This window comes from Coturnix japonica, chromosome 15 (assembly GCF_054131305.1).
Source record: "Coturnix japonica strain WE chromosome 15, WE-NBRP24, whole genome shotgun sequence".
NCBI lineage: Eukaryota > Metazoa > Chordata > Aves > Galliformes > Phasianidae > Coturnix > Coturnix japonica.
In genome coordinates, this window is record NC_140677.1 from 17,094,556 (window position 1) to 17,120,618 (window position 26,063).

The 26,063-nt window shown below is 56.2% G+C and overlaps 5 protein-coding genes across 27 annotated transcripts; 1 reads left to right on the top strand and 4 right to left on the bottom strand.

Annotated features, from left to right (window-relative positions):
* Positions 1–144: 144 nt before the first annotated feature.
* Positions 145–9,918, top strand: RFT1 (RFT1 glycolipid translocator homolog). Of its 5 annotated transcripts, XM_085517147.1 has the most exons (13): positions 145–236; positions 355–440; positions 527–643; positions 1,486–1,675; positions 2,299–2,400; positions 2,845–2,979; positions 3,674–3,752; positions 4,024–4,074; positions 4,811–4,941; positions 6,066–6,210; positions 6,823–6,928; positions 7,990–8,239; positions 8,679–9,918. In XM_085517147.1, the coding sequence occupies exons 1-13, from the start codon at positions 174–176 to the stop codon at positions 8,841–8,843; spliced, it is 1,620 nt and encodes a 539-aa protein (XP_085373273.1). In that variant the 5' UTR covers positions 145–173; the 3' UTR covers positions 8,844–9,918. The 5 variants fall into 5 exon arrangements, 4 of the variants coding, with proteins under 4 accessions (XP_085373273.1, XP_085373274.1, XP_085373275.1 ...); XR_014934882.1 differs by lacking the exon at positions 4,811–4,941; XM_085517148.1 differs by lacking the exons at positions 145–236; positions 355–440; positions 527–643 and having other exon boundaries at positions 1,330–1,675; positions 2,206–2,400.
* Positions 9,919–10,332: 414 nt separating this feature from the next.
* LOC146758404 (uncharacterized) lies at positions 10,333–12,796 on the bottom strand. 5 transcript variants are annotated; one of them, XR_014934883.1, is made up of 8 exons: positions 12,708–12,796; positions 12,422–12,501; positions 12,181–12,295; positions 12,031–12,066; positions 11,732–11,881; positions 11,492–11,577; positions 11,247–11,389; positions 10,333–11,116 (listed from the first exon to the last, which is right to left on the bottom strand). XR_014934883.1 is itself a non-coding variant. In XM_085517166.1 (8 exons), the coding sequence occupies exons 4-8, from the start codon at positions 12,061–12,063 to the stop codon at positions 10,808–10,810; spliced, it is 597 nt and encodes a 198-aa protein (XP_085373292.1). In that variant the 5' UTR covers positions 12,064–12,066; positions 12,181–12,295; positions 12,422–12,501; positions 12,708–12,796; the 3' UTR covers positions 10,333–10,807. The 5 variants fall into 5 exon arrangements, 4 of the variants coding, with proteins under 4 accessions (XP_085373292.1, XP_085373294.1, XP_085373293.1 ...); XM_085517166.1 differs by having other exon boundaries at positions 10,333–11,059; positions 11,279–11,389; positions 11,492–11,542; XM_085517168.1 differs by having other exon boundaries at positions 10,333–11,059; positions 11,492–11,542.
* Positions 12,796–15,975, bottom strand: LOC146758405 (uncharacterized). Of its 5 annotated transcripts, none has more exons than XM_085517180.1 (8): positions 14,611–14,860; positions 14,320–14,399; positions 14,079–14,193; positions 13,929–13,964; positions 13,630–13,779; positions 13,390–13,440; positions 13,145–13,287; positions 12,796–12,957 (listed from the first exon to the last, which is right to left on the bottom strand). In XM_085517180.1, exons 4-8 carry the CDS (start codon positions 13,959–13,961, stop codon positions 12,840–12,842), a joined length of 495 nt encoding a protein of 164 aa, XP_085373306.1. In that variant the 5' UTR covers positions 13,962–13,964; positions 14,079–14,193; positions 14,320–14,399; positions 14,611–14,860; the 3' UTR covers positions 12,796–12,839. The 5 variants fall into 5 exon arrangements, with proteins under 5 accessions (XP_085373306.1, XP_085373305.1, XP_085373308.1 ...); XM_085517179.1 differs by having other exon boundaries at positions 12,796–13,014; XM_085517178.1 differs by lacking the exons at positions 12,796–12,957; positions 13,145–13,287; positions 13,390–13,440; positions 13,630–13,779 and adding exons at positions 15,080–15,190; positions 15,293–15,343; positions 15,533–15,682; positions 15,832–15,975.
* A 6-nt stretch (positions 15,976–15,981) lies between these two features.
* Positions 15,982–19,766, bottom strand: LOC146758406 (uncharacterized). 6 transcript variants are annotated; one of them, XM_085517171.1, is made up of 10 exons: positions 18,402–18,416; positions 18,116–18,195; positions 17,875–17,989; positions 17,725–17,760; positions 17,426–17,575; positions 17,186–17,236; positions 16,973–17,083; positions 16,504–16,753; positions 16,223–16,302; positions 15,982–16,096 (listed from the first exon to the last, which is right to left on the bottom strand). In XM_085517171.1, exons 4-8 carry the CDS (start codon positions 17,755–17,757, stop codon positions 16,535–16,537), a joined length of 564 nt encoding a protein of 187 aa, XP_085373297.1. In that variant the 5' UTR covers positions 17,758–17,760; positions 17,875–17,989; positions 18,116–18,195; positions 18,402–18,416; the 3' UTR covers positions 15,982–16,096; positions 16,223–16,302; positions 16,504–16,534. The 6 variants fall into 6 exon arrangements, with proteins under 6 accessions (XP_085373297.1, XP_085373300.1, XP_085373299.1 ...); XM_085517174.1 differs by lacking the exons at positions 15,982–16,096; positions 16,223–16,302 and having other exon boundaries at positions 16,592–16,753; positions 16,941–17,083; XM_085517173.1 differs by lacking the exons at positions 15,982–16,096; positions 16,223–16,302 and having other exon boundaries at positions 16,592–16,810; positions 16,941–17,083.
* Positions 19,767–21,660: 1,894 nt separating this feature from the next.
* LOC146758407 (uncharacterized) lies at positions 21,661–25,450 on the bottom strand. 6 transcript variants are annotated; one of them, XR_014934885.1, is made up of 10 exons: positions 24,086–24,100; positions 23,785–23,864; positions 23,544–23,658; positions 23,394–23,429; positions 23,095–23,244; positions 22,855–22,905; positions 22,642–22,752; positions 22,173–22,422; positions 21,902–21,981; positions 21,661–21,775 (listed from the first exon to the last, which is right to left on the bottom strand). XR_014934885.1 is itself a non-coding variant. In XM_085517184.1 (8 exons), the coding sequence occupies exons 4-8, from the start codon at positions 23,424–23,426 to the stop codon at positions 22,204–22,206; spliced, it is 564 nt and encodes a 187-aa protein (XP_085373310.1). In that variant the 5' UTR covers positions 23,427–23,429; positions 23,544–23,658; positions 23,785–23,864; positions 24,086–24,100; the 3' UTR covers positions 22,008–22,203. The 6 variants fall into 6 exon arrangements, 4 of the variants coding, with proteins under 4 accessions (XP_085373310.1, XP_085373312.1, XP_085373311.1 ...); XM_085517184.1 differs by lacking the exons at positions 21,661–21,775; positions 21,902–21,981 and having other exon boundaries at positions 22,008–22,422; XM_085517186.1 differs by lacking the exons at positions 21,661–21,775; positions 21,902–21,981 and having other exon boundaries at positions 22,261–22,422; positions 22,610–22,752.
* Positions 25,451–26,063: the final 613 nt, after the last annotated feature.

Here is a 26,063-nt window from a genome sequence, read left to right on the forward strand (position 1 = left end):
TTTCCTTGCACACAGAGGCCGTACGTTGTTTCGCTCCACACCCCGCTCCGTGTCCCCCCGCCGCCCCCTGCTGACAGCCACCACACGGCTCGGCTCACAGCCGGTGCTGCCGTCCGCCCCCTCGTGACGTCATCGCGGCGCGACGGCGTCCTTCCGGCCGGTCGCTCGGTGTCATGGCGGCCGGCGCTGCTCTCCGTCAGACCGCCCGCCTGGCCTCGTCCAGCGCCCTGCTGCAGGTGCGGGCCGACCCGGGACCCCCGGACCCGCCTCCTCCCGCTCCTCGCCCTCCTGGGCGGCGCCCGCGGGATCCGGCCCGGCCCCCCGGCAGCGCTTTCCTCCCCCCTTCCCCCGCAGGTGCTGTTCCGGGCGGTCACCTTCGGGCTGAACGCGCTGACGCTGCGCTACTTGTCCAGGGAGATACTCGGCGTCGTCAGCGTGAGGTGATGCCGCCCGGAGCCGCCTCTGGTGGCCGGGTTTCCTTGGCACGGAGCGGGGCCGACCCCGTGTCCCGTCGTGTCTCCCGCAGGCTGACGCTGCTCTATTCCACCGCTGTGTTCCTGGCCAGGGAGCCGTTCCGCAGGGCCTGCTTGAGCGGCGGCGCGGAGCGGAGCTGGGCCGCGACCATCAACCTGCTGTGGCTGACGTGAGAGCGGCTCCGCTTTGCTTTAGAACGCGCTTCTCGTTCCGGCCGGAGGAGGCGGCGGGTCCTGCAGCGGGCCCTGCACGAGGCGGCCCGTGTCTGCAGCCCGTGTCTGCAGCCCGTGTCTGCAGCCCGTGTCTGCAGCCCGTGTCTGCAGCCCGTGTCTGCAGCCCGTGTCTGCAGCCCGTGTCTGCAGCCCGTGTCTGCAGCCCGTGTCTGCAGCCCGTGTCTGCAGCCCGTGTCTGCAGCCCGTGTCTGCAGCCCGTGTCTGCAGCCCGTGTCTGCAGCCCGTGTCTGCAGCCCGTGTCTGCAGCCCGTGTCTGCAGCCCGTGTCTGCAGCCCGTGTCTGCAGCCCGTGTCTGCAGCCCGTGTCTGCAGCCCGTGTCTGCAGCCCGTGTCTGCAGCCCGTGTCTGCAGCCCGTGTCTGCAGCCCGTGTCTGCAGCCCGTGTCTGCAGCCCGTGTCTGCAGCCCGTGTCTGCAGCCCGTGTCTGCAGCCCGTGTCTGCAGCCCGTGTCTGCAGCCCGTGTCTGCAGCCCGTGTCTGCAGCCCGTGTCTGCAGCCCGTGTCTGCGCTGTGTGCCGTGCATGTTTTCTTCTGCTGACTCCGCTGTCGTTGCCTGGCAGGCTCAGTGTAGCAGTTACATTGGGGGCATCAGACTCATAGCTGCAAGTAGTAGCTCGCACTGACAGGTTTTACACCAAAACTTGTAGCTATAATAGCAATGAGTTCATCTGATCTCTTTCGACATAAGTAAAGTACAGCAGCGTGGGAAATTTGAATCAGATTTTCTCTTGTTCTTTTTTCTGCTGAAGGAAACCTGACTGTTTTTACATTAACTTTTTAGAGTCCCTCTTGGTGTCTTCTGGTCTGTTTTCCTGGGCTTCGTCTGGCTGCACATACTTGAAGTTCCAGATCCATCCGTGGTTCCTCACTATCAGGCTGGCGTGGTGGCGTTTGGCCTCTCTGCAGTTGTTGAGCTTCTAGGGGAGCCGTTCTGGGTTTTAGCCCAGGCTCACTTGTTTGTAAGGCTTAAGGTTAGTAGGGAAGCTGTGTGCGTAGGGCTGTGTGGGATGGAGAATCTTTTCGTGCTGAAAAAAAGTGACATAATGGAAATGAAGACCAGATTCCTGAACTGGATCTGTGCATGTTCAGGGGTGTTTAAAAAACAAATGAAGCTATGGGCTGCTTCATGCTGTACGATGTAGTCATAATGTATTTGTAACGTTAATTTGCTCCTGTTTAAAAAAGGAAGTTAATTTTTTTAGAAGTTACCTCCCTAATGCTCATTAAATGTATAATCACAAGTGTTGCTCAGAGGGAGGCACAGACGCCCTCCACACTTCTGCTTTTCACTGTCATTGTGAGGCTGTGAAATGCAGCAGCTGGGGTCACGATTGTGCCAAGCAGGATTTACTCCCATGTGGGTCCCACACAAGGGAGCGGGGCAGTGCGATGGGGGAAAGGTGCCCCATAAGACTTGAGAATGTGCAGAGATGCTGCAGCGTGAGGTGGTCAATGCAGCAGCAGAACTGTGGTAGCCACACTGACTGTGAATGCCTTACAGGTCCTTTGTGGGTTGTGTGTGTGAAACTGGAGTGCTTTGACTTCCTGTACGTGGTTAAGCTGGCAAAAATGAGCGTTCTCTATTTTCTTGAAGGTAATTGCTGAAAGCCTTTCGATAGTGTCAAAATGCACTTTGACAGTTATCTTAGTCATCCTTTATCCGCAATGGGGCCTTCACATTTTTTCCTTGGCCCAGGTAAGTTTCCTGTATTCTGTATATAAATTCTTGCTCTGAAATGTTCTTTGCTGCTGTCTGTGACATTTAACTTGCTGGATAACACTGGGGAGGTGAGAGAATGTTCCTCCGAGGTGAGGGTTTAAATGTGAAGGATTTTGGTGATAGATGTTAGTTGGCGCTTTGAGCCCAGTCAGTTTAATGGGCACCTTTGTTGTGTGCCTAAAGGTACATTTTGTGAATAAGCTTGTTACGTTGTATGTGCTTTAGCTGTTCTTGAGGGCAGAGGGCTGTGATGCTGATCTGCTGATTAAAATGAATTTAAATCAACAGTATTCTGTGTGTGGGGAGGGGAGTTACAGTAATGCCTTCAGCTAGGTTCAGATTTGACAGGAGGAAGAACTGCCTTCACTTCTCACTGAGTTCTCACTCATTCTTTGTTTTTTTCCTTCCTTGTCTTTCCAGCTTTTGTACACCAGTGTTCTGGTGCTGTGCTATGTGCTTTATTTTGCAAAGTTCTTGGGGTCTCCTGAAGCAACAAAGAAGTCATTTCCGATAACAAGAATGAAAGGCCTGTTACCTAACTGGATGGCGGATAAGGTGAGTCACACAGTTCATTCTTAAGTTTTTGACAAGAGAGCTTTTGAAAACTGGAGTTGATGGAGTGACTGAGAGATTATTTCTGCTCCTGGACACCATGGCTGGTTAGGAAGCATGGTTGCATAAAATTCCATTCACAGTTGTTGCATTCAAATCCTTGTCAGAAAACCACAATGAACCTGGAGCTCTTTGTTTCTGGGCCTCGTTGGCTGCCTCGTCTGTTGATTGGAGATGGAACATTTACAGTGTTAAAGGGAGTGAGCTGGTATCAGGTAGAAGAGAATCCAGGATCATCTTACAGAGCTGGTACTTCAACTTCTCCTCAAACAGAACGTGGTGGTGCACAGCGTCCTGCAGATACTCAGATCTCTGATGTCCTCCAAAAAGGAAATGGGGCAAAGAAAGAAATGAAAAGGCACAGATGAGGAAGAGACTGAGAGATTGAGGACATGAAGGCAGTTCTGTCTTGTGAGGCTTGCAGGAGCGCTTTGAAGAGCACTGAAAGATGTACAGTACTGTGTGGGGCAGAGTTATATTGGTCTGCTAAACAACTTTTCCCCCTCTCTGGTTACTGTTGAGTGATTTACTCTGTAGAAAACTTATGCAGTTCCTTTGTGTATCTGCAAAGATGGTGATTTTCCACAAGGGAGAAAGTCAGCCAGACCAGAGTGACGCTGCTTCTTTGATTTTGCAGGCTTTCCTTAACTGGAAGGAAGCACGGCTGACTTGGAGCTTCTTCAAACAGTCCTTCCTGAAGCAGATTTTGACAGAGGGTGAGGCTTGATGTGTGGGAATGCTCGGGGGAGGAAAGTGGATACAGGTCACAAAATGGACACGGAGCCTGGGAAGGCTGGGAGGGGATGGTGTTCAGAGCGGCACCAGCAGGTGTTGGCAACCCAGGTGCAGTTACTGAAGGTTTGTGGAGGATCAAAACTGTATCGTCCTGCTGGACGTGTCTCTGGAATGCGTCCTGTTAGCAGGGCCTGGACACACACGGGGAGAGATGTGGGGGTTTGTCCTTATTTCTGTGTTTTCAACTTCCAGGTGAGCGATACATGATGACTTTTCTGAATGTGATAAACTTTGGCGATCAGGGTGAGTGTGGTGATGCTGTGCAACAATGACATCATTTTCTAGTTGCTCCTTTTTGTCTGCTTCTGAAAAAACTGAAAGGATTAGAAACCATTTGAAAATAACATGAAAGTGTGGGAGGATTTCAGTGGCGCTGGGACGTTGAGGTGCATTTCAGAGAATGATGAGTAAATGGATATTAAAAATAACACACACCAAAAAACAAGAAACAAAACCAGAGCAACTTGTTTGAGGGTCGTGGATTTAAGGAATGCTTCTCCCTTGAATCAAAGCTTGGCAGTTGTGCCTCTTTTGCTGTGCGTCTCGTTTCTGTTTTAAAAACTTGGAAGGAGGCAGCATAGTATCTGATACACTGCAGTTCCTTCTCTTCATTTTCTTGGCCCTGTTGTCTTCCTTTGCAGTCTGTTAGCTGTTACAGCAGGAACACTGTTGTTTGTAGCATCACATCTCCAAATGAATGTGCTCCATAAAAGCAGTGTCCTTACAGAGTAATGAATGGCAGCAGCAGTTCAGGTGACAGCACTGGCTGCGCCACAGGCTGATTCTCTTGCATCTGGATCTTTTATCTTCCTCTGTAGTAAGAACTGAAGGGGCTGTCTGGGGTTGTCTGGGGCTATTGCTAGATTTGCTCTAATGCTGCATTAAGTTCCACTGGTTCTCTCTTTGTTTATCAGAAATGTGGAATAGGAATTTGTGCCAGAAAAAAGTGACAGCTTGTTGGTGTGTTTTGTTTGTGAAGGTGTGTATGATATCGTGAATAATCTCGGGTCGCTGGTGGCCAGGTTCATCTTTTTGCCTATTGAAGAGAGTTTTTATGTCTTTTTCGCTCAAGTATTGGAAAGAGGGAAGAATGTAAAGGATCAGAAGCAGGTACGTTTGTTAGTATTGGTTCCACATGAAATGCTTACCTTCTGTTGGAGATCAATTGTATCAGGAGTGTGACTGATATGTGTGTTTAAATTACTGAGTGTAAAGATATTTGGAAAGAAACTTGAAGTGGAGACCATGCCGAAGGAGTCTGGACAAAAAGCAAAAGGTAGCGAAGTAGGAGTTACGGGGTGCAATGACATAATGCTGCATCGTCTGGTAATTGAAGCTAAAATCCTCTACTCCAAACAGCATGGTGAAAAGGCTTGTGCACCATGTCTGTGCAGCTGTGCTGAGGCAATTACTGTAGGTTCAATCTCTTTCCAGCAGATAAGTGGCACTTGACAATATTTGACTGACTTGAAAATACAACAGGCTGGTAAGCATTGAGCGCTTCAGAGGGTGCCCTTTCCAGAGGAAGAGAGCTGTGTTTTGGCTGAGCTTTGGGATTGTTTGCGCAGTAACGATGGTTACATGAAGGAGAGGTTTCTGTATGCTCTAGAAGAAATTCTTGGTCAGATAGGAAGGTCCCAGTCAGCCAAGTGTCGTGTCTCACGTTAATGGTAGGCGCTGACAGAGGTGTACCTGTGTGTGTGTTTGACGTGGAGTGTTCATGGTGTGTTTGTGTGTGTGCTTATCCCATGCACCGGGCAGGACGTTTGACTCCTCACGAGGGGTGTGGGCAGCTGCATCTTACCATGTACAGAACTCACAAGTGGCTCCTTATGCTGTGGCGAAACTTGTAGTCCAGTGTAACAATGAAGACGTGGCCCTTTTGGTGATTCATGCTGTGGCCCTGGGCAAATGCTGTGCTTTTCTTTGCTATTTACTGGCTGCTGTTTGCCCCTTTCCTTAAGCCCTGAAACAGAGCTGTCAATGGCTGATCTTTGTTGAGAGTTCTGCATATAATACGGAAGAGAATAAGAATACCTGAGCACAGCTGGAAGCCAGGACCAAGTGTGTAGGTGTGTCAATACCAAAAAATAGTCTTGGCTGTGCCTTGCATTGTGCCAGTGGACTTTTTCCCCCTGGAATAGTTTCTCTTGGTGACAACAGCAGTTGTGCTGGTTCTAGTTCATGTAATTGACTGCTGGGTTTTGTTGTTTTGTTTCTGTTTTTTTCTCCAGGATGATGTTGCTATGGCTTCGAATGTGTTAGAACTGCTGTTGAAGCTGGTGCTTCTGATTGGCCTTACCATTGCTGTTTTTGGATATGCCTTTTCTCAGCTGGCTCTGGATATTTATGGAGGTTCAATGCTCAGTTCTGGAACAGGTAAAAAGCTTTAGCTGTGTTTTTTGTTTCTCAGCTCTGTTCTGAGCTCTTGGCTCGGTCAGCTTTCTGTCTGAAAAAAATCAGCTCAGGTTAAAAGGAGCTTCAAGTAGCCTCATTCTGGTAGAATTATTTGATTGCTTTGCCCTCCTGTAGATGCATGCATTTAGAATATTCCAACTGTAGCACCATAGCTCCCAAAGTTACCCGCAGGGATGCTTGCAGAGGCTGGAACGTAGCCCAGCAGTAGTTTTAACAATATTAGGAGGTTTACAAGGAAGGAAGGATAAAGCATTGGCTTTTCCTGACTTGTGTCACGTGTACCAGCTTGTGGCCCAATAAATACAACCACCACTTTTGTGGAGGAGATCTTGTCTGTTACATTAATAGCTGCTGCCACCTTGTACTTTGTGTTTGGGTTCCCCTTGCTTTGTTTATTCTGTTTGTCATCTTGTCAAGATGTCCAGACCAGAAGCTTCTCAAAGGGACACAGAAGTTGCTGTTATCATCGGTGATAATGTTACATCTTCTATTGTGGAGTATGAAACTGTGGCTTTATAAAAGAAATAATGATCTCTTTATCCTTGTAATGCTGCTGTCTTTATTTTGTTGTAGGTCCCGATCTTCTCCGGTGCTACTCTTTGTATGTCCTATTTCTTGCTGTCAATGGAGTAACAGAATGTTTCACGTTTGCTTCGATGTGCAAAGAAGAAGTGGACAGGTGAGGAGTATCCCCAGTGCATCTGTTTGTGATTTGCATGGAGTTAAGCATGCAAATGGGGAACAATCGTTCTGCTTGGATATTCACTTGGAAATGCTTTTCTGTTACTGAGAAGGCAGTTTCTTTTTGCAGTCGTTTTAAGGACTGTGTGCAGACCTCGGTGTAAAAGCTTTAGTTTAAACCTTTGGGTAAAAAGGATCCGAACTGACAAGGTTATTAGCTTTTAATACACAGCAAACTGGGAAAGTAATTTAATGTGAAGTCTTATTTTCTGTACATGTACTTGAATAGAAGCTTCAGTTTTTAAGGTGGACTGTTATGTTAAACTCCTTAAAGTCTTGCAGCTGTTAGAAACTGTGTCTGAGAAGTTTTATAGATCACATTTGGGATGACATGAGTTCAGTGGTTTATCGGCCTTGAGAGCTCTGGACAAGATGACTTCCTGTGATGTTTTGCAGCCTGGATGTTTTCTTGGTTCTCTGTTGTGTGTTGGCACTGCAACCTGATGGCTGCCATCGGACTTGTTTCACTTCTGTGGCTGTTGTCCATTACAGCTCTGTTCCAAATTAATTAGACCTTTTTTTTTTAGGTCATTAATTAAATGAGATCTGCTTTGGGCAGTTTAAGAAATTCTTTTTAGATGTGCAAGGACTGCTTTTGTCCCCCTTTCCAAGTGCGATCTTCTCTTCACAGCCACTGTTTGGAGCAGGAACTAAGTGTCACCCTATTGAGCGTTATTGTTCTTCAGTACCGAATAGAGAAGGAAAAAGTCCTCAGTGTTTGATACTGCTAATTATTGTTAGTAGGTTTTCTGAAGTGAATGCACAGGTGAATAGTAGGATACAATTTCCTTCACTTAAAGTAGTTGTTGGTTTAGTTTACTCAACGTATTTTTCATTCTTGTGCTGCATTTCTTTTCTCAGCCTTGCCGGCTGTTAGCAGATGACAGGAGTTGTTGCTCCCATGTTTTAGAAAGCGAATGGATTTTTATCTTCTGAAAATGAGTTTAGTAATTAAATAGTGCAACTGCATATGTTGTTTATATTGTTTCTTCTTCCTAGGTACAACTTTGTTATGCTGGCCTTGTCCTTCGTGTTCCTGTGCATCTCTTATTTCTTGACCCGCTGGCACGGAAGTGTTGGCTTCATCCTTGCCAACTGCTTTAATATGGGTATTCGCATTGCTCACAGCATCCATTATATCTATGAGTACTTCAAGGAAAGCTCCTACAGACCTTTGACAGGCTTGCTTCCCTCACCATTTTTAATACTCGCTTATGTCATAAGTGGAGGAATTACTGTTTATTCAGAGGTAAGTATCTGCCTCGGGATGTTCCTTTCACTGCGGAGGTTTGTCAGATTGCTTCATTACCAGAAGGAAAGAAATATTATCAACAGGAAAGGCTTACAACCATAGCCTTGGAGATTTCCATTACATCTTGCAAGGCTGCGTATAGATCTATTAAAAATGAAACAAAGACATGCAATTATATCGATCTTCAGATGTGTGCCTGCTTGCCTTCTCCAGGTGGCAGAGAACTGTGTACCTAATGAGTCAGACAGTTCTGGCCATCTGTATATCCACATTCTTAGTTCTTGGTAATTGATGGTGATAGTGCAAAGAAATGGTCATTAAAGTTAAAAAATAAAAGCAGTGCAGGGGGAATAAAACAACAACATCTATCATGTATGTAGCTGGCCTACCTTGTGCCAACTGGTTTTCCTTCAATTGCTGGTTTCCTTTGTTTTAGGCATTCTTCTGCTGCGATAAGGGTTGGATGGCAAGGCTGATTCACATCAGCATTGGGGCGCTGTGCTTTGCAGCTACCACCATTACCATGTTCTGCACAGAGACCAAGCTGGTCCACTTTGTCAGAAGCCAGTTCCTCTCCCAGTATATGAAGAAAGGAACATGAAATGCTTGTGGGCAGAATAATTCTTGTACGTGGCTGCAACTGCGGAGAGTTGTATTCTATGTACGGGTCTGCCTGGATAAAGGCTTCCACATGAGTTTGTTGGAAGTATTGATAATGACAGTATAAATGGTTGCTGACTAAGCTACTCTGTACAGTGAAAGAGAGCCGAGTAATTTTCTCTTCATGCATCATTCGTTCTTAGCTTTTCTTCCAACAGCCTCGTTGGTGATGAAAGTCTGTAGTGCACCTGCCTGACATGAACTGATGGCCAGAATTAATGTGGGGAGCTCCCATTCTTACTGGTAGGGAGTACATATATGAAGGCATTGTATGGCTTACGTCTTAATTAACATGTAATTAAGAATACCCTTATTGAGGATGGTGGGCTGTTGAAAAAGTTAGCAAAGAAATGGTTTGATGTTGAAAAACAAAAACCAGAACCAAAACCTGGAGCGAGGACCAACCACAACGAAACCGGTACCAAAGTGGAACGTAATGCAGCGCAGAAAAACCTGAGTTATCGGTGCCCTGAAGTGAGAAGCATTAAACAGACAGTTCTGGTACTTGCAGGGAAGCTACTGGAATATGCAGCGTGTGTCCAAGTCCAAGCTGGCTGTGTGAGTTTACTTCTTTCAGCATCATTCATTTAAGGAGAGTATCGATTAGCTTGTCAGAAATGCTCTGAAGCTTTTCTCTAGACAGAAGTGCGGTGGGTTTTTGAGCAGTACTGAACAACAGCTGTGAACTACAGTCACGTCCAAGTTCCAGAAGGTAGAGTTAAATATCATTGACTTCACTGCTGTTCTGTTCCTACCTGAGGTGATCAGTGCAGTTATGAGCAGATTTGTCTGGCCTTTCTGCAAAGTGGAACGTTGTGTATGTTGAATGAGATTTCCTTCTGGGTTTGTGCGTGTTGGATCTCTTGCTTTTGGATTAAAAAAATGCTGCTTTTTCTTACAACGAGGTTTTTCATCTGGTTGCTCCTTTTTGTGTTTGTTATAAACCTTTGTGTTGATTTAATTTATTGAAAATGTCAATGCTCAGAAGCAATAAAGCATCGAATTTTGTTTCCTAAGGGCGCAATGTTGTATTGCTGGTCTAAGATGTGACTGTAGCAGTTTCAGAGCATACGAGCAGCTCGTTGTAACAACCAGCATTCCCTTCACATGGTTTGAGTGGAGCAGGAAATGCCGAGTGTGCTGAGACGTACAGCATGAAGACTTCAGTGTCATCACATAGCAAACTCCACAGGTCCTCAGGCAGCTCTAGGAGCATCTTGACTTCCAATGGCAGTGAGGAGTTGGTACCAATGGACAGAGCTGACGGGGTGAAATGCTTTCTGGTATCGCTGTGGTACCATTAGAAATGTTTGGTTCTGTTAGAAATGTTTTCTTAACTGTCGCCTCCAAATCCGGCGACAAGTCAAGGCTGCGTGTGAAAGTACCGTGCCTCCGTGCACGGGGAACAGACGAGACTCGCACACGGTGCGTAATGCCAAAAGAACGAATTTAATGCCTTGCAACAAATAGTATATACTGGTACATGTGACCGCCCCTATCAGGTACTTGTGACCTCCCTGACTCCAGCCCAGGTGCACCCAACAGCTTTGTCTCAAGTGATGCACGGTCATAGTTTACAAATCCTGATGAGTGGGATGAAAGGAAGTGATTGCTCTATGATACAGGGCCATCCCCTTCACCCGAGATTTCTTTCCAGGTTTTGTCTTCTCCAATTTAGAAAAGGCTCATTGGTAGGCTAACAGCATTGTAACCAGCATTACTAAGACATCAAATGCCTATTCCCATAGATTCCAGCATTGGTAACATTAGATCCTATTTCATTCACATCCAATTTATTAATAAAATAGAAGCACACTGGATAATAACCTGGACAATGCCTAATAATTGCAATTCCTGAGACTGCATTGGAAATGCTAGAAAATCTCCCATTATGTCGCTCCGCTGTTATCTGCAGTGTAACAGGTTACAAAGCAGCACACGGTCCCAGTCACTATGAAAGCTGGATACTAGAGCCAGTCCTAACGACTCCCATTTACTTTCCAAAAGCACCTCCCAGAAGATTTCCTCCTCCTGCAGGGTCAGCTCCGTGGTGAAGGACACTTGCAGGAGGAGGGCCGGGAAGAGCTGGGTGAAGATGGCTTCAGCCTCCTTGAGGACCAGAGGCAGCTGGAGTATCTCTGGTAGGATCCTTGCTGCCTGCAGAAAGCACCCGGATATGATTCTTGCCCTGTCCCCTGGGTTTCCATCCCGTCTCTAGAAGTGTAGGGATGGAGAAAGGGAGGGAGGGGGAGGGAGACCCCCAGAGCCCCAGGCAGCTCTATGGATGCATCCCAGGGCAGGAAGAAGGCTCGGGGGTGGACAGGGAAGGGGAGTGGGGACTCACCTGGGGTTCAGCTGGGTGAATGAGGAACTCACGGCCAGGGCAAGGACACGTGGCCTCTCTTTGATGAATGGGGAGGTGTGCTGCAGAGTACGGTTTATGAGCACTTGGACGGAGGCCAGAAAGCGCAGCTTCTGTTCCTGTGTCTGAGACAGGAGGGGAGTTACAGGGGTTGGCATCAGGGGACCCCGGCACCCTCTGGGCACAGCCGGGCACGGGCAGCCATGGAAGCACAGAGTGCACACTACCTGCGGTCTGCATGCACAGCAGGCGTGGATGTAGCTCAGGGGATCCTCCTCCTGAGGTGACACGACGGAGGCAAAAGGATCCTCAGCTGAGCCCACGGGAGGGGGGGAGCATGGGTGAGAATGGGATGGCACCAGAGCAGGGCCCTGCTGCCATCCCCACTGCTGCCTGCCGGCCAAGCGCAGTGCCAGGGATGGAGCAGAGCCCCCAGGGCTGGAGCGGAGGCAGCAGCAGGTTCCCACCTGCTGTGGAGGGAAGCGAGCCTCTCCTGAGAGCACATCCACCATGTGGGCAGCCAGCTGGGTGCTGTGGAGGCTCGGTGCTTTCATGCTCTCAGTGGCTGTGAGTAAAATGTTGACCTTTTCAGGGTACAGGAGGTATTTCAGAAGGACCTGTGGGAGGGAGGAGAGGAGGGATGACTTATCCTCTGCTTGGCTGGGAGCAGAGGCTGTGCTGGGTGATGCCAGGGATATGAAGCGTGAGGGCCCCAAAGGCACCAGGGCTGCTCGGGGACAGTGCGTGCACTCTTCCTGACACTCACCAGCACCTGCAGCAGGTAGTGCAGGGCTTCCATGGTCTGCAAAGGAGGACAGGGTCAGGGCGGCCTGCCCTGCTGCGTCCTGCTGGCAGCAGAGGGGCATCCCGCGTGCTGGTGCCCAGGAAGCGTCCCCAGGGCTCAGCTGATGCGCACCTCCACGTAGAGTGCTGCATCCAGGTCCGCGTCGTCGTATCAAGGCTGGTGGTGGACGCTGCCGAGGCAGGCACACAGGAGACCGTTGTTCTCCTCTGGAAGCAGCCATGCTCCACTGCGAGGGGAGAGAGGGCAGAGGTGTGATGCTCCGCTCAGCACCCTGTGCCCCACAGCCTGTCCCACTCAGGGCCCCGGCTTGGACCGGTGCCTCCACGCTGGCAAAGCTGTGCTGGGGCGGTACCTCATGGCGGCGATGGTGCTCATGGCCTGCTGCCGGAGCTCCGTGTCCAGGCACTTGGCGGGCTCCCCCTGCAGCAGCGCCTGTGGGCACAGCGGGATGGGATGGGATGGGATGGGATGGGATGGGATGGGATGGGATGGGATGGGATGGTGCAGTGTGCCCTGCTTGGTGTGCAGAGCCCAGGCACCCCATCCAGGCCCCCAGTCCCGGCCCTCGTTCAGGGCTCCCCAGTGACCCTGCAGTGGAAGGGCTGTGCCCTCAGCCCAGCCCTGCAGTGCTCCATTACCTCAATGCACAGCACCACCTTCAGCACGTAGTCACACAGCTGGCTGTGGACCACGCTGTCCGTGATGGCAGCTGATGGGAGTGAGCTGGTGCTGCTGGGGCCCCTCCCAGAAGATTTCCTCCTCCTGCAGTGTCAGCTCCGTGGTGAAGGACACTTGCAGGAGAAGGGCTGGGAAGAGCTGGGTGAAGATGGCTTCAGCCTCCTTGAGGACCAGAGGCAGCTGGAGTATCTCTGGTAGGATCCTTGCTGCCTGCAGAAAGCACCCGGATATGATTCTTGCCCTGTCCCCTGGGTTTCCATCCCGTCTCTAGAAGTGTAGGGATGGAGAAAGGGAGGGACGGGGAGGGAGACCCCCAGAGCCCCAGGCAGCTCTATGGATGCATCCCAGGGCAGGAAGAAGGCTCGGGGGTGGACAGGGAAGGGGAGTGGGGACTCACCTGGGGTTCAGCTGGGTGAATGAGGAACTCACGGCCAGGGCAAGGACACGTGGCCTCTCTTTGATGAATGGGGAGGTGTGCTGCAGAGTACGGTTTATGAGCACTTGGACGGAGGCCAGAAAGCGCAGCTTCTGTTCCTGTGTCTGAGACAGGAGGGGAGTTACAGGGGTTGGCATCAGGGGACCCCGGCACCCTCTGGGCACAGCCGGGCACGGGCAGCCATGGAAGCACAGAGTGCACACTACCTGCGGTCTGCATGCACAGCAGGCGTGGATGTAGCTCAGGGGATCCTCCTCCTGAGGTGACACGACGGAGGCAAAAGGATCCTCAGCTGAGCCCACGGGAGGGGGGGAGCATGGGTGAGAATGGGATGGCACCAGAGCAGGGCCCTGCTGCCATCCCCACTGCTGCCTGCCGGCCAAGCGCAGTGCCAGGGATGGAGCAGAGCCCCCAGGGCTGGAGCGGAGGCAGCAGCAGGTTCCCACCTGCTGTGGAGGGAAGCGAGCCTCTCCTGAGAGCACATCCACCATGTGGGCAGCCAGCTGGGTGCTGTGGAGGCTCGGTGCTTTCATGCTCTCAGTGGCTGTGAGTAAAATGTTGACCTTTTCAGGGTACAGGAGGTATTTCAGAAGGACCTGTGGGAGGGAGGAGAGGAGGGATGACTTATCCTCTGCTTGGCTGGGAGCAGAGGCTGTGCTGGGTGATGCCAGGGATATGAAGCGTGAGGGCCCCAAAGGCACCAGGGCTGCTCGGGGACAGTGCGTGCACTCTTCCTGACACTCACCAGCACCTGCAGCAGGTAGTGCAGGGCTTCCATGGTCTGCAAAGGAGGACAGGGTCAGGGCGGCCTGCCCTGCTGCGTCCTGCTGGCAGCAGAGGGGCATCCCGCGTGCTGGTGCCCAGGAAGCGTCCCCAGGGCTCAGCTGATGCGCACCTCCACGTAGAGTGCTGCATCCAGGTCCGCGTCGTCGTATCAAGGCTGGTGGTGGACGCTGCCGAGGCAGGCACACAGGAGACCGTTGTTCTCCTCTGGAAGCAGCCATGCTCCACTGCGAGGGGAGAGAGGGCAGAGGTGTGATGCTCCGCTCAGCACCCTGTGCCCCACAGCCTGTCCCACTCAGGGCCCCGGCTTGGACCGGTGCCTCCACGCTGGCAAAGCTGTGCTGGGGCGGTACCTCATGGCGGCGATGGTGCTCATGGCCTGCTGCCGGAGCTCCGTGTCCAGGCACTTGGCGGGCTCCCCCTGCAGCAGCGCCTGTGGGCACAGCGGGATGGGATGGGATGGGATGGGATGGGATGGGATGGGATGGGATGGGATGGGATGGGATGGTGCAGTGTGCCCTGCTTGGTGTGCAGAGCCCAGGCACCCCATCCAGGCCCCCAGTCCCGGCCCTCGTTCAGGGCTCCCCAGTGACCCTGCAGTGGAAGGGCTGTGCCCTCAGCCCAGCCCTGCAGTGCTCCATTACCTCAATGCACAGCACCACCTTCAGCACGTAGTCACACAGCTGGCTGTGGACCACGCTGTCCGTGATGGCAGCTGATGGGAGTGAGCTGGTGCTGCTGGGGCCCCTCCCAGAAGATTTCCTCCTCCTGCAGTGTCAGCTCCGTGGTGAAGGACACTTGCAGGAGAAGGGCTGGGAAGAGCTGGGTGAAGATGGCTTCAGCCTCCTTGAGGACCAGAGGCAGCTGGAGTATCTCTGGTAGGATCCTTGCTGCCTGCAGAAAGCACCCGGATATGATTCTTGCCCTGTCCCCTGGGTTTCCATCCCGTCTCTAGAAGTGTAGGGATGGAGAAAGGGAGGGACGGGGAGGGAGACCCCCAGAGCCCCAGGCAGCTCTATGGATGCATCCCAGGGCAGGAAGAAGGCTCGGGGGTGGACAGGGAAGGGGAGTGGGGACTCACCTGGGGTTCAGCTGGGTGAATGAGGAACTCACGGCCAGGGCAAGGACACGTGGCCTCTCTTTGATGAATGGGGAGGTGTGCTGCAGAGTACGGTTTATGAGCACTTGGACGGAGGCCAGAAAGCGCAGCTTCTGTTCCTGTGTCTGAGACAGGAGGGGAGTTACAGGGGTTGGCATCAGGGGACCCCGGCACCCTCTGGGCACAGCCGGGCACGGGCAGCCATGGAAGCACAGAGTGCACACTACCTGCGGTCTGCATGCACAGCAGGCGTGGATGTAGCTCAGGGGATCCTCCTCCTGAGGTGACACGACGGAGGCAAAAGGATCCTCAGCTGAGCCCACGGGAGGGGGGGAGCATGGGTGAGAATGGGATGGCACCAGAGCAGGGCCCTGCTGCCATCCCCACTGCTGCCTGCCGGCCAAGCGCAGTGCCAGGGATGGAGCAGAGCCCCCAGGGCTGGAGCGGAGGCAGCAGCAGGTTCCCACCTGCTGTGGAGGGAAGCGAGCCTCTCCTGAGAGCACATCCACCATGTGGGCAGCCAGCTGGGTGCTGTGGAGGCTCGGTGCTTTCATGCTCTCAGTGGCTGTGAGTAAAATGTTGACCTTTTCAGGGTACAGGAGGTACTTCAGAAGGACCTGTGGGAGGGAGGAGAGGAGGGATGACTTATCCTCTGCTTGGCTGGGAGCAGAGGCTGTGCTGGGTGATGCCAGGGATATGAAGCGTGAGGGCCCCAAAGGCACCAGGGCTGCTCGGGGACAGTGCGTGCACTCTTCCTGACACTCACCAGCACCTGCAGCAGGTAGTGCAGGGCTTCCATGGTCTGCAAAGGAGGACAGGGTCAGGGCGGCCTGCCCTGCTGCGTCCTGCTGGCAGCAGAGGGGCATCCCGCGTGCTGGTGCCCAGGAAGCGTCCCCAGGGCTCAGCTGATGCGCACCTCCACGTAGAGTGCTGCATCCAGGTCCGCGTCGTCGTATCAAGGCTGGTGGTGGACGCTGCCGAGGCAGGCACACAGGAGACCGTTGTTCTCCTCTGGAAGCAGCCATGCTCCACTGCGAGGGGAGAGAGGGCAGAGGTGTGATGCTCCGCTCAGCACCCTGTGCCCCACAGCCTGTCCCACTCAGGGCCCCGGCTTGGACCGGTGCCTCCACGCTGGCAAAGCTGTGCTGGGGCGGTACCTCATGGCGGCGATGGTGCTCATGGCCTGCTGCCGGAGCTCCGTGTCCAGGCACTTGGCGGGCTCCCCCTGCAGCAGCGCCTGTGGGCACAGCGGGATGGGATGGGATGGGATGGGATGGGATGGGATGGGATGGGATGGGATGGTGCAGTGTGCCCTGCTTGGTGTGCAGAGCCCAGGCACCCCATCCAGGCCCCCAGTCCCGGCCCTCGTTCAGGGCTCCCCAGTGACCCTGCAGTGGAAGGGCTGTGCCCTCAGCCCAGCCCTGCAGTGCTCCATTACCTCAATGCACAGCACCACCTTCAGCACGTAGTCACACAGCTGGCTGTGGACCACGCTGTCCGTGATGGCAGCTGATGGGAGTGAGCTGGTGCTGCTGGGGCCCCTCCCAGAAGATTTCCTCCTCCTGCAGTGTCAGCTCCGTGGTGAAGGACACTTGCAGGAGAAGGGCTGGGAAGAGCTGGGTGAAGATGGCTTCAGCCTCCTTGAGGACCAGAGGCAGCTGGAGTATCTCTGGTAGGATCCTTGCTGCCTGCAGAAAGCACCCGGATATGATTCTTGCCCTGTCCCCTGGGTTTCCATCCCGTCTCTAGAAGTGTAGGGATGGAGAAAGGGAGGGACGGGGAGGGAGACCCCCAGAGCCCCAGGCAGCTCTATGGATGCATCCCAGGGCAGGAAGAAGGCTCGGGGGTGGACAGGGAAGGGGAGTGGGGACTCACCTGGGGTTCAGCTGGGTGAATGAGGAACTCACGGCCAGGGCAAGGACACGTGGCCTCTCTTTGATGAATGGGGAGGTGTGCTGCAGAGTACGGTTTATGAGCACTTGGACGGAGGCCAGAAAGCGCAGCTTCTGTTCCTGTGTCTGAGACAGGAGGGGAGTTACAGGGGTTGGCATCAGGGGACCCCGGCACCCTCTGGGCACAGCCGGGCACGGGCAGCCATGGAAGCACAGAGTGCACACTACCTGCGGTCTGCATGCACAGCAGGCGTGGATGTAGCTCAGGGGATCCTCCTCCTGAGGTGACACGACGGAGGCAAAAGGATCCTCAGCTGAGCCCACGGGAGGGGGGGAGCATGGGTGAGAATGGGATGGCACCAGAGCAGGGCCCTGCTGCCATCCCCACTGCTGCCTGCCGGCCAAGCGCAGTGCCAGGGATGGAGCAGAGCCCCCAGGGCTGGAGCGGAGGCAGCAGCAGGTTCCCACCTGCTGTGGAGGGAAGCGAGCCTCTCCTGAGAGCACATCCACCATGTGGGCAGCCAGCTGGGTGCTGTGGAGGCTCGGTGCTTTCATGCTCTCAGTGGCTGTGAGTAAAATGTTGACCTTTTCAGGGTACAGGAGGTATTTCAGAAGGACCTGTGGGAGGGAGGAGAGGAGGGATGACTTATCCTCTGCTTGGCTGGGAGCAGAGGCTGTGCTGGGTGATGCCAGGGATATGAAGCGTGAGGGCCCCAAAGGCACCAGGGCTGCTCGGGGACAGTGCGTGCACTCTTCCTGACACTCACCAGCACCTGCAGCAGGTAGTGCAGGGCTTCCATGGTCTGCAAAGGAGGACAGGGTCAGGGCGGCCTGCCCTGCTGCGTCCTGCTGGCAGCAGAGGGGCATCCCGCGTGCTGGTGCCCAGGAAGCGTCCCCAGGGCTCAGCTGATGCGCACCTCCACGTAGAGTGCTGCATCCAGGTCCGCGTCGTCGTATCAAGGCTGGTGGTGGACGCTGCCGAGGCAGGCACACAGGAGACCGTTGTTCTCCTCTGGAAGCAGCCATGCTCCACTGCGAGGGGAGAGAGGGCAGAGGTGTGATGCTCCGCTCAGCACCCTGTGCCCCACAGCCTGTCCCACTCAGGGCCCCGGCTTGGACCGGTGCCTCCACGCTGGCAAAGCTGTGCTGGGGCGGTACCTCATGGCGGCGATGGTGCTCATGGCCTGCTGCCGGAGCTCCGTGTCCAGGCACTTGGCGGGCTCCCCCTGCAGCAGCGCCTGTGGGCACAGCGGGATGGGATGGGATGGGATGGGATGGGATGGGATGGGATGGGATGGGATGGGATGGTGCAGTGTGCCCTGCTTGGTGTGCAGAGCCCAGGCACCCCATCCAGGCCCCCAGTCCCGGCCCTCGTTCAGGGCTCCCCAGTGACCCTGCAGTGGAAGGGCTGTGCCCTCAGCCCAGCCCTGCAGTGCTCCATTACCTCAATGCACAGCACCACCTTCAGCACGTAGTCACACAGCTGGCTGTGGACCACGCTGTCCGTGATGGCAGCTGATGGGAGTGAGCTGGTGCTGCTGGGGCCCCTCCCAGAAGATTTCCTCCTCCTGCAGTGTCAGCTCCGTGGTGAAGGACACTTGCAGGAGAAGGGCTGGGAAGAGCTGGGTGAAGATGGCTTCAGCCTCCTTGAGGACCAGAGGCAGCTGGAGTATCTCTGGTAGGATCCTTGCTGCCTGCAGAAAGCACCCGGATATGATTCTTGCCCTGTCCCCTGGGTTTCCATCCCGTCTCTAGAAGTGTAGGGATGGAGAAAGGGAGGGACGGGGAGGGAGACCCCCAGAGCCCCAGGCAGCTCTATGGATGCATCCCAGGGCAGGAAGAAGGCTCGGGGGTGGACAGGGAAGGGGAGTGGGGACTCACCTGGGGTTCAGCTGGGTGAATGAGGAACTCACGGCCAGGGCAAGGACACGTGGCCTCTCTTTGATGAATGGGGAGGTGTGCTGCAGAGTACGGTTTATGAGCACTTGGACGGAGGCCAGAAAGCGCAGCTTCTGTTCCTGTGTCTGAGACAGGAGGGGAGTTACAGGGGTTGGCATCAGGGGACCCCGGCACCCTCTGGGCACAGCCGGGCACGGGCAGCCATGGAAGCACAGAGTGCACACTACCTGCGGTCTGCATGCACAGCAGGCGTGGATGTAGCTCAGGGGATCCTCCTCCTGAGGTGACACGACGGAGGCAAAAGGATCCTCAGCTGAGCCCACGGGAGGGGGGGAGCATGGGTGAGAATGGGATGGCACCAGAGCAGGGCCCTGCTGCCATCCCCACTGCTGCCTGCCGGCCAAGCGCAGTGCCAGGGATGGAGCAGAGCCCCCAGGGCTGGAGCGGAGGCAGCAGCAGGTTCCCACCTGCTGTGGAGGGAAGCGAGCCTCTCCTGAGAGCACATCCACCATGTGGGCAGCCAGCTGGGTGCTGTGGAGGCTCGGTGCTTTCATGCTCTCAGTGGCTGTGAGTAAAATGTTGACCTTTTCAGGGTACAGGAGGTACTTCAGAAGGACCTGTGGGAGGGAGGAGAGGAGGGATGACTTATCCTCTGCTTGGCTGGGAGCAGAGGCTGTGCTGGGTGATGCCAGGGATATGAAGCGTGAGGGCCCCAAAGGCACCAGGGCTGCTCGGGGACAGTGCGTGCACTCTTCCTGACACTCACCAGCACCTGCAGCAGGTAGTGCAGGGCTTCCATGGTCTGCAAAGGAGGACAGGGTCAGGGCGGCCTGCCCTGCTGCGTCCTGCTGGCAGCAGAGGGGCATCCCGCGTGCTGGTGCCCAGGAAGCGTCCCCAGGGCTCAGCTGATGCGCACCTCCACGTAGAGTGCTGCATCCAGGTCCGCGTCGTCGTATCAAGGCTGGTGGTGGACGCTGCCGAGGCAGGCACACAGGAGACCGTTGTTCTCCTCTGGAAGCAGCCATGCTCCACTGCGAGGGGAGAGAGGGCAGAGGTGTGATGCTCCGCTCAGCACCCTGTGCCCCACAGCCTGTCCCACTCAGGGCCCCGGCTTGGACCGGTGCCTCCACGCTGGCAAAGCTGTGCTGGGGCGGTACCTCATGGCGGCGATGGTGCTCATGGCCTGCTGCCGGAGCTCCGTGTCCAGGCACTTGGCGGGCTCCCCCTGCAGCAGCGCCTGTGGGCACAGCGGGATGGGATGGGATGGGATGGGATGGGATGGGATGGGATGGGATGGTGCAGTGTGCCCTGCTTGGTGTGCAGAGCCCAGGCACCCCATCCAGGCCCCCAGTCCCGGCCCTCGTTCAGGGCTCCCCAGTGACCCTGCAGTGGAAGGGCTGTGCCCTCAGCCCAGCCCTGCAGTGCTCCATTACCTCAATGCACAGCACCACCTTCAGCACGTAGTCACACAGCTGGCTGTGGACCACGCTGTCCGTGATGGCAGCTGATGGGAGTGAGCTGGTGCTGCTGGGGCCCCTCCCAGAAGATTTCCTCCTCCTGCAGTGTCAGCTCCGTGGTGAAGGACACTTGCAGGAGAAGGGCTGGGAAGAGCTGGGTGAAGATGGCTTCAGCCTCCTTGAGGACCAGAGGCAGCTGGAGTATCTCTGGTAGGATCCTTGCTGCCTGCAGAAAGCACCCGGATATGATTCTTGCCCTGTCCCCTGGGTTTCCATCCCGTCTCTAGAAGTGTAGGGATGGAGAAAGGGAGGGACGGGGAGGGAGACCCCCAGAGCCCCAGGCAGCTCTATGGATGCATCCCAGGGCAGGAAGAAGGCTCGGGGGTGGACAGGGAAGGGGAGTGGGGACTCACCTGGGGTTCAGCTGGGTGAATGAGGAACTCACGGCCAGGGCAAGGACACGTGGCCTCTCTTTGATGAATGGGGAGGTGTGCTGCAGAGTACGGTTTATGAGCACTTGGACGGAGGCCAGAAAGCGCAGCTTCTGTTCCTGTGTCTGAGACAGGAGGGGAGTTACAGGGGTTGGCATCAGGGGACCCCGGCACCCTCTGGGCACAGCCGGGCACGGGCAGCCATGGAAGCACAGAGTGCACACTACCTGCGGTCTGCATGCACAGCAGGCGTGGATGTAGCTCAGGGGATCCTCCTCCTGAGGTGACACGACGGAGGCAAAAGGATCCTCAGCTGAGCCCACGGGAGGGGGGGAGCATGGGTGAGAATGGGATGGCACCAGAGCAGGGCCCTGCTGCCATCCCCACTGCTGCCTGCCGGCCAAGCGCAGTGCCAGGGATGGAGCAGAGCCCCCAGGGCTGGAGCGGAGGCAGCAGCAGGTTCCCACCTGCTGTGGAGGGAAGCGAGCCTCTCCTGAGAGCACATCCACCATGTGGGCAGCCAGCTGGGTGCTGTGGAGGCTCGGTGCTTTCATGCTCTCAGTGGCTGTGAGTAAAATGTTGACCTTTTCAGGGTACAGGAGGTACTTCAGAAGGACCTGTGGGAGGGAGGAGAGGAGGGATGACTTATCCTCTGCTTGGCTGGGAGCAGAGGCTGTGCTGGGTGATGCCAGGGATATGAAGCGTGAGGGCCCCAAAGGCACCAGGGCTGCTCGGGGACAGTGCGTGCACTCTTCCTGACACTCACCAGCACCTGCAGCAGGTAGTGCAGGGCTTCCATGGTCTGCAAAGGAGGACAGGGTCAGGGCGGCCTGCCCTGCTGCGTCCTGCTGGCAGCAGAGGGGCATCCCGCGTGCTGGTGCCCAGGAAGCGTCCCCAGGGCTCAGCTGATGCGCACCTCCACGTAGAGTGCTGCATCCAGGTCCGCGTCGTCGTATCAAGGCTGGTGGTGGACGCTGCCGAGGCAGGCACACAGGAGACCGTTGTTCTCCTCTGGAAGCAGCCATGCTCCACTGCGAGGGGAGAGAGGGCAGAGGTGTGATGCTCCGCTCAGCACCCTGTGCCCCACAGCCTGTCCCACTCAGGGCCCCGGCTTGGACCGGTGCCTCCACGCTGGCAAAGCTGTGCTGGGGCGGTACCTCATGGCGGCGATGGTGCTCATGGCCTGCTGCCAGAGCTCCGTGTCCAGGCACTTGGCGGGCTCCCCCTGCAGCAGCGCCTGTGGGCACAGCGGGATGGGATGGGATGGGATGGGATGGGATGGGATGGGATGGTGCAGTGTGCCCTGCTTGGTGTGCAGAGCCCAGGCACCCCATCCAGGCCCCCAGTCCCGGCCCTCGTTCAGGGCTCCCCAGTGACCCTGCAGTGGAAGGGCTGTGCCCTCAGCCCAGCCCTGCAGTGCTCCATTACCTCAATGCACAGCACCACCTTCAGCACGTAGTCACACAGCTGGCTGTGGACCACGCTGTCCGTGATGGCAGCTGATGGGAGTGAGCTGGTGCTGCTGGGGCCCCTCCCAGAAGATTTCCTCCTCCTGCAGTGTCAGCTCCGTGGTGAAGGACACTTGCAGGAGAAGGGCTGGGAAGAGCTGGGTGAAGATGGCTTCAGCCTCCTTGAGGACCAGAGGCAGCTGGAGTATCTCTGGTAGGATCCTTGCTGCCTGCAGAAAGCACCCGGATATGATTCTTGCCCTGTCCCCTGGGTTTCCATCCCGTCTCTAGAAGTGTAGGGATGGAGAAAGGGAGGGACGGGGAGGGAGACCCCCAGAGCCCCAGGCAGCTCTATGGATGCATCCCAGGGCAGGAAGAAGGCTCGGGGGTGGACAGGGAAGGGGAGTGGGGACTCACCTGGGGTTCAGCTGGGTGAATGAGGAACTCACGGCCAGGGCAAGGACACGTGGCCTCTCTTTGATGAATGGGGAGGTGTGCTGCAGAGTACGGTTTATGAGCACTTGGACGGAGGCCAGAAAGCGCAGCTTCTGTTCCTGTGTCTGAGACAGGAGGGGAGTTACAGGGGTTGGCATCAGGGGACCCCGGCACCCTCTGGGCACAGCCGGGCACGGGCAGCCATGGAAGCACAGAGTGCACACTACCTGCGGTCTGCATGCACAGCAGGCGTGGATGTAGCTCAGGGGATCCTCCTCCTGAGGTGACACGACGGAGGCAAAAGGATCCTCAGCTGAGCCCACGGGAGGGGGGGAGCATGGGTGAGAATGGGATGGCACCAGAGCAGGGCCCTGCTGCCATCCCCACTGCTGCCTGCCGGCCAAGCGCAGTGCCAGGGATGGAGCAGAGCCCCCAGGGCTGGAGCGGAGGCAGCAGCAGGTTCCCACCTGCTGTGGAGGGAAGCGAGCCTCTCCTGAGAGCACATCCACCATGTGGGCAGCCAGCTGGGTGCTGTGGAGGCTCGGTGCTTTCATGCTCTCAGTGGCTGTGAGTAAAATGTTGACCTTTTCAGGGTACAGGAGGTATTTCAGAAGGACCTGTGGGAGGGAGGAGAGGAGGGATGACTTATCCTCTGCTTGGCTGGGAGCAGAGGCTGTGCTGGGTGATGCCAGGGATATGAAGCGTGAGGGCCCCAAAGGCACCAGGGCTGCTCGGGGACAGTGCGTGCACTCTTCCTGACACTCACCAGCACCTGCAGCAGGTAGTGCAGGGCTTCCATGGTCTGCAAAGGAGGACAGGGTCAGGGCGGCCTGCCCTGCTGCGTCCTGCTGGCAGCAGAGGGGCATCCCGCGTGCTGGTGCCCAGGAAGCGTCCCCAGGGCTCAGCTGATGCGCACCTCCACGTAGAGTGCTGCATCCAGGTCCGCGTCGTCGTATCAAGGCTGGTGGTGGACGCTGCCGAGGCAGGCACACAGGAGACCGTTGTTCTCCTCTGGAAGCAGCCATGCTCCACTGCGAGGGGAGAGAGGGCAGAGGTGTGATGCTCCGCTCAGCACCCTGTGCCCCACAGCCTGTCCCACTCAGGGCCCCAGCTTGGACCGGTGCCTCCACGCTGGCAAAGCTGTGCTGGGGCGGTACCTCATGGCGGCGATGGTGCTCATGGCCTGCTGCCGGAGCTCCGTGTCCAGGCACTTGGCGGGCTCCCCCTGCAGCAGCGCCTGTGGGCACAGCGGGATGGGATGGGATGGGATGGGATGGGATGGGATGGGATGGGATGGGATGGGATGGGATGGGATGGGATGGTGCAGTGTGCCCTGCTTGGTGTGCAGAGCCCAGGCACCCCATCCAGGCCCCCAGTCCCGGCCCTCGTTCAGGGCTCCCCAGTGACCCTGCAGTGGAAGGGCTGTGCCCTCAGCCCAGCCCTGCAGTGCTCCATTACCTCAATGCACAGCACCACCTTCAGCACGTAGTCACACAGCTGGCTGTGTACCACGCTGTCCGTGATGGCAGCTGATGGGAGTGAGCTGGTGCTGCTGGGGCCCCTCCCAGAAGATTTCCTCCTCCTGCAGTGTCAGCTCCGTGGTGAAGGACACTTGCAGGAGAAGGGCTGGGAAGAGCTGGGTGAAGATGGCTTCAGCCTCCTTGAGGACCAGAGGCAGCTGGAGTATCTCTGGTAGGATCCTTGCTGCCTGCAGAAAGCACCCGGATATGATTCTTGCCCTGTCCCCTGGGTTTCCATCCCGTCTCTAGAAGTGTAGGGATGGAGAAAGGGAGGGACGGGGAGGGAGACCCCCAGAGCCCCAGGCAGCTCTATGGATGCATCCCAGGGCAGGAAGAAGGCTCGGGGGTGGACAGGGAAGGGGAGTGGGGACTCACCTGGGGTTCAGCTGGGTGAATGAGGAACTCACGGCCAGGGCAAGGACACGTGGCCTCTCTTTGATGAATGGGGAGGTGTGCTGCAGAGTACGGTTTATGAGCACTTGGACGGAGGCCAGAAAGCGCAGCTTCTGTTCCTGTGTCTGAGACAGGAGGGGAGTTACAGGGGTTGGCATCAGGGGACCCCGGCACCCTCTGGGCACAGCCGGGCACGGGCAGCCATGGAAGCACAGAGTGCACACTACCTGCGGTCTGCATGCACAGCAGGCGTGGATGTAGCTCAGGGGATCCTCCTCCTGAGGTGACACGACGGAGGCAAAAGGATCCTCAGCTGAGCCCACGGGAGGGGGGGAGCATGGGTGAGAATGGGATGGCACCAGAGCAGGGCCCTGCTGCCATCCCCACTGCTGCCTGCCGGCCAAGCGCAGTGCCAGGGATGGAGCAGAGCCCCCAGGGCTGGAGCGGAGGCAGCAGCAGGTTCCCACCTGCTGTGGAGGGAAGCGAGCCTCTCCTGAGAGCACATCCACCATGTGGGCAGCCAGCTGGGTGCTGTGGAGGCTCGGTGCTTTCATGCTCTCAGTGGCTGTGAGTAAAATGTTGACCTTTTCAGGGTACAGGAGGTACTTCAGAAGGACCTGTGGGAGGGAGGAGAGGAGGGATGACTTATCCTCTGCTTGGCTGGGAGCAGAGGCTGTGCTGGGTGATGCCAGGGATATGAAGCGTGAGGGCCCCAAAGGCACCAGGGCTGCTCGGGGACAGTGCGTGCACTCTTCCTGACACTCACCAGCACCTGCAGCAGGTAGTGCAGGGCTTCCATGGTCTGCAAAGGAGGACAGGGTCAGGGCGGCCTGCCCTGCTGCGTCCTGCTGGCAGCAGAGGGGCATCCCGCGTGCTGGTGCCCAGGAAGCGTCCCCAGGGCTCAGCTGATGCGCACCTCCACGTAGAGTGCTGCATCCAGGTCCGCGTCGTCGTATCAAGGCTGGTGGTGGACGCTGCCGAGGCAGGCACACAGGAGACCGTTGTTCTCCTCTGGAAGCAGCCATGCTCCACTGCGAGGGGAGAGAGGGCAGAGGTGTGATGCTCCGCTCAGCACCCTGTGCCCCACAGCCTGTCCCACTCAGGGCCCCGGCTTGGACCGGTGCCTCCACGCTGGCAAAGCTGTGCTGGGGCGGTACCTCATGGCGGCGATGGTGCTCATGGCCTGCTGCCGGAGCTCCGTGTCCAGGCACTTGGCGGGCTCCCCCTGCAGCAGCGCCTGTGGGCACAGCGGGATGGGATGGGATGGGATGGGATGGGATGGGATGGGATGGGATGGTGCAGTGTGCCCTGCTTGGTGTGCAGAGCCCAGGCACCCCATCCAGGCCCCCAGTCCCGGCCCTCGTTCAGGGCTCCCCAGTGACCCTGCAGTGGAAGGGCTGTGCCCTCAGCCCAGCCCTGCAGTGCTCCATTACCTCAATGCACAGCACCACCTTCAGCACGTAGTCACACAGCTGGCTGTGGACCACGCTGTCCGTGATGGCAGCTGATGGGAGTGAGCTGGT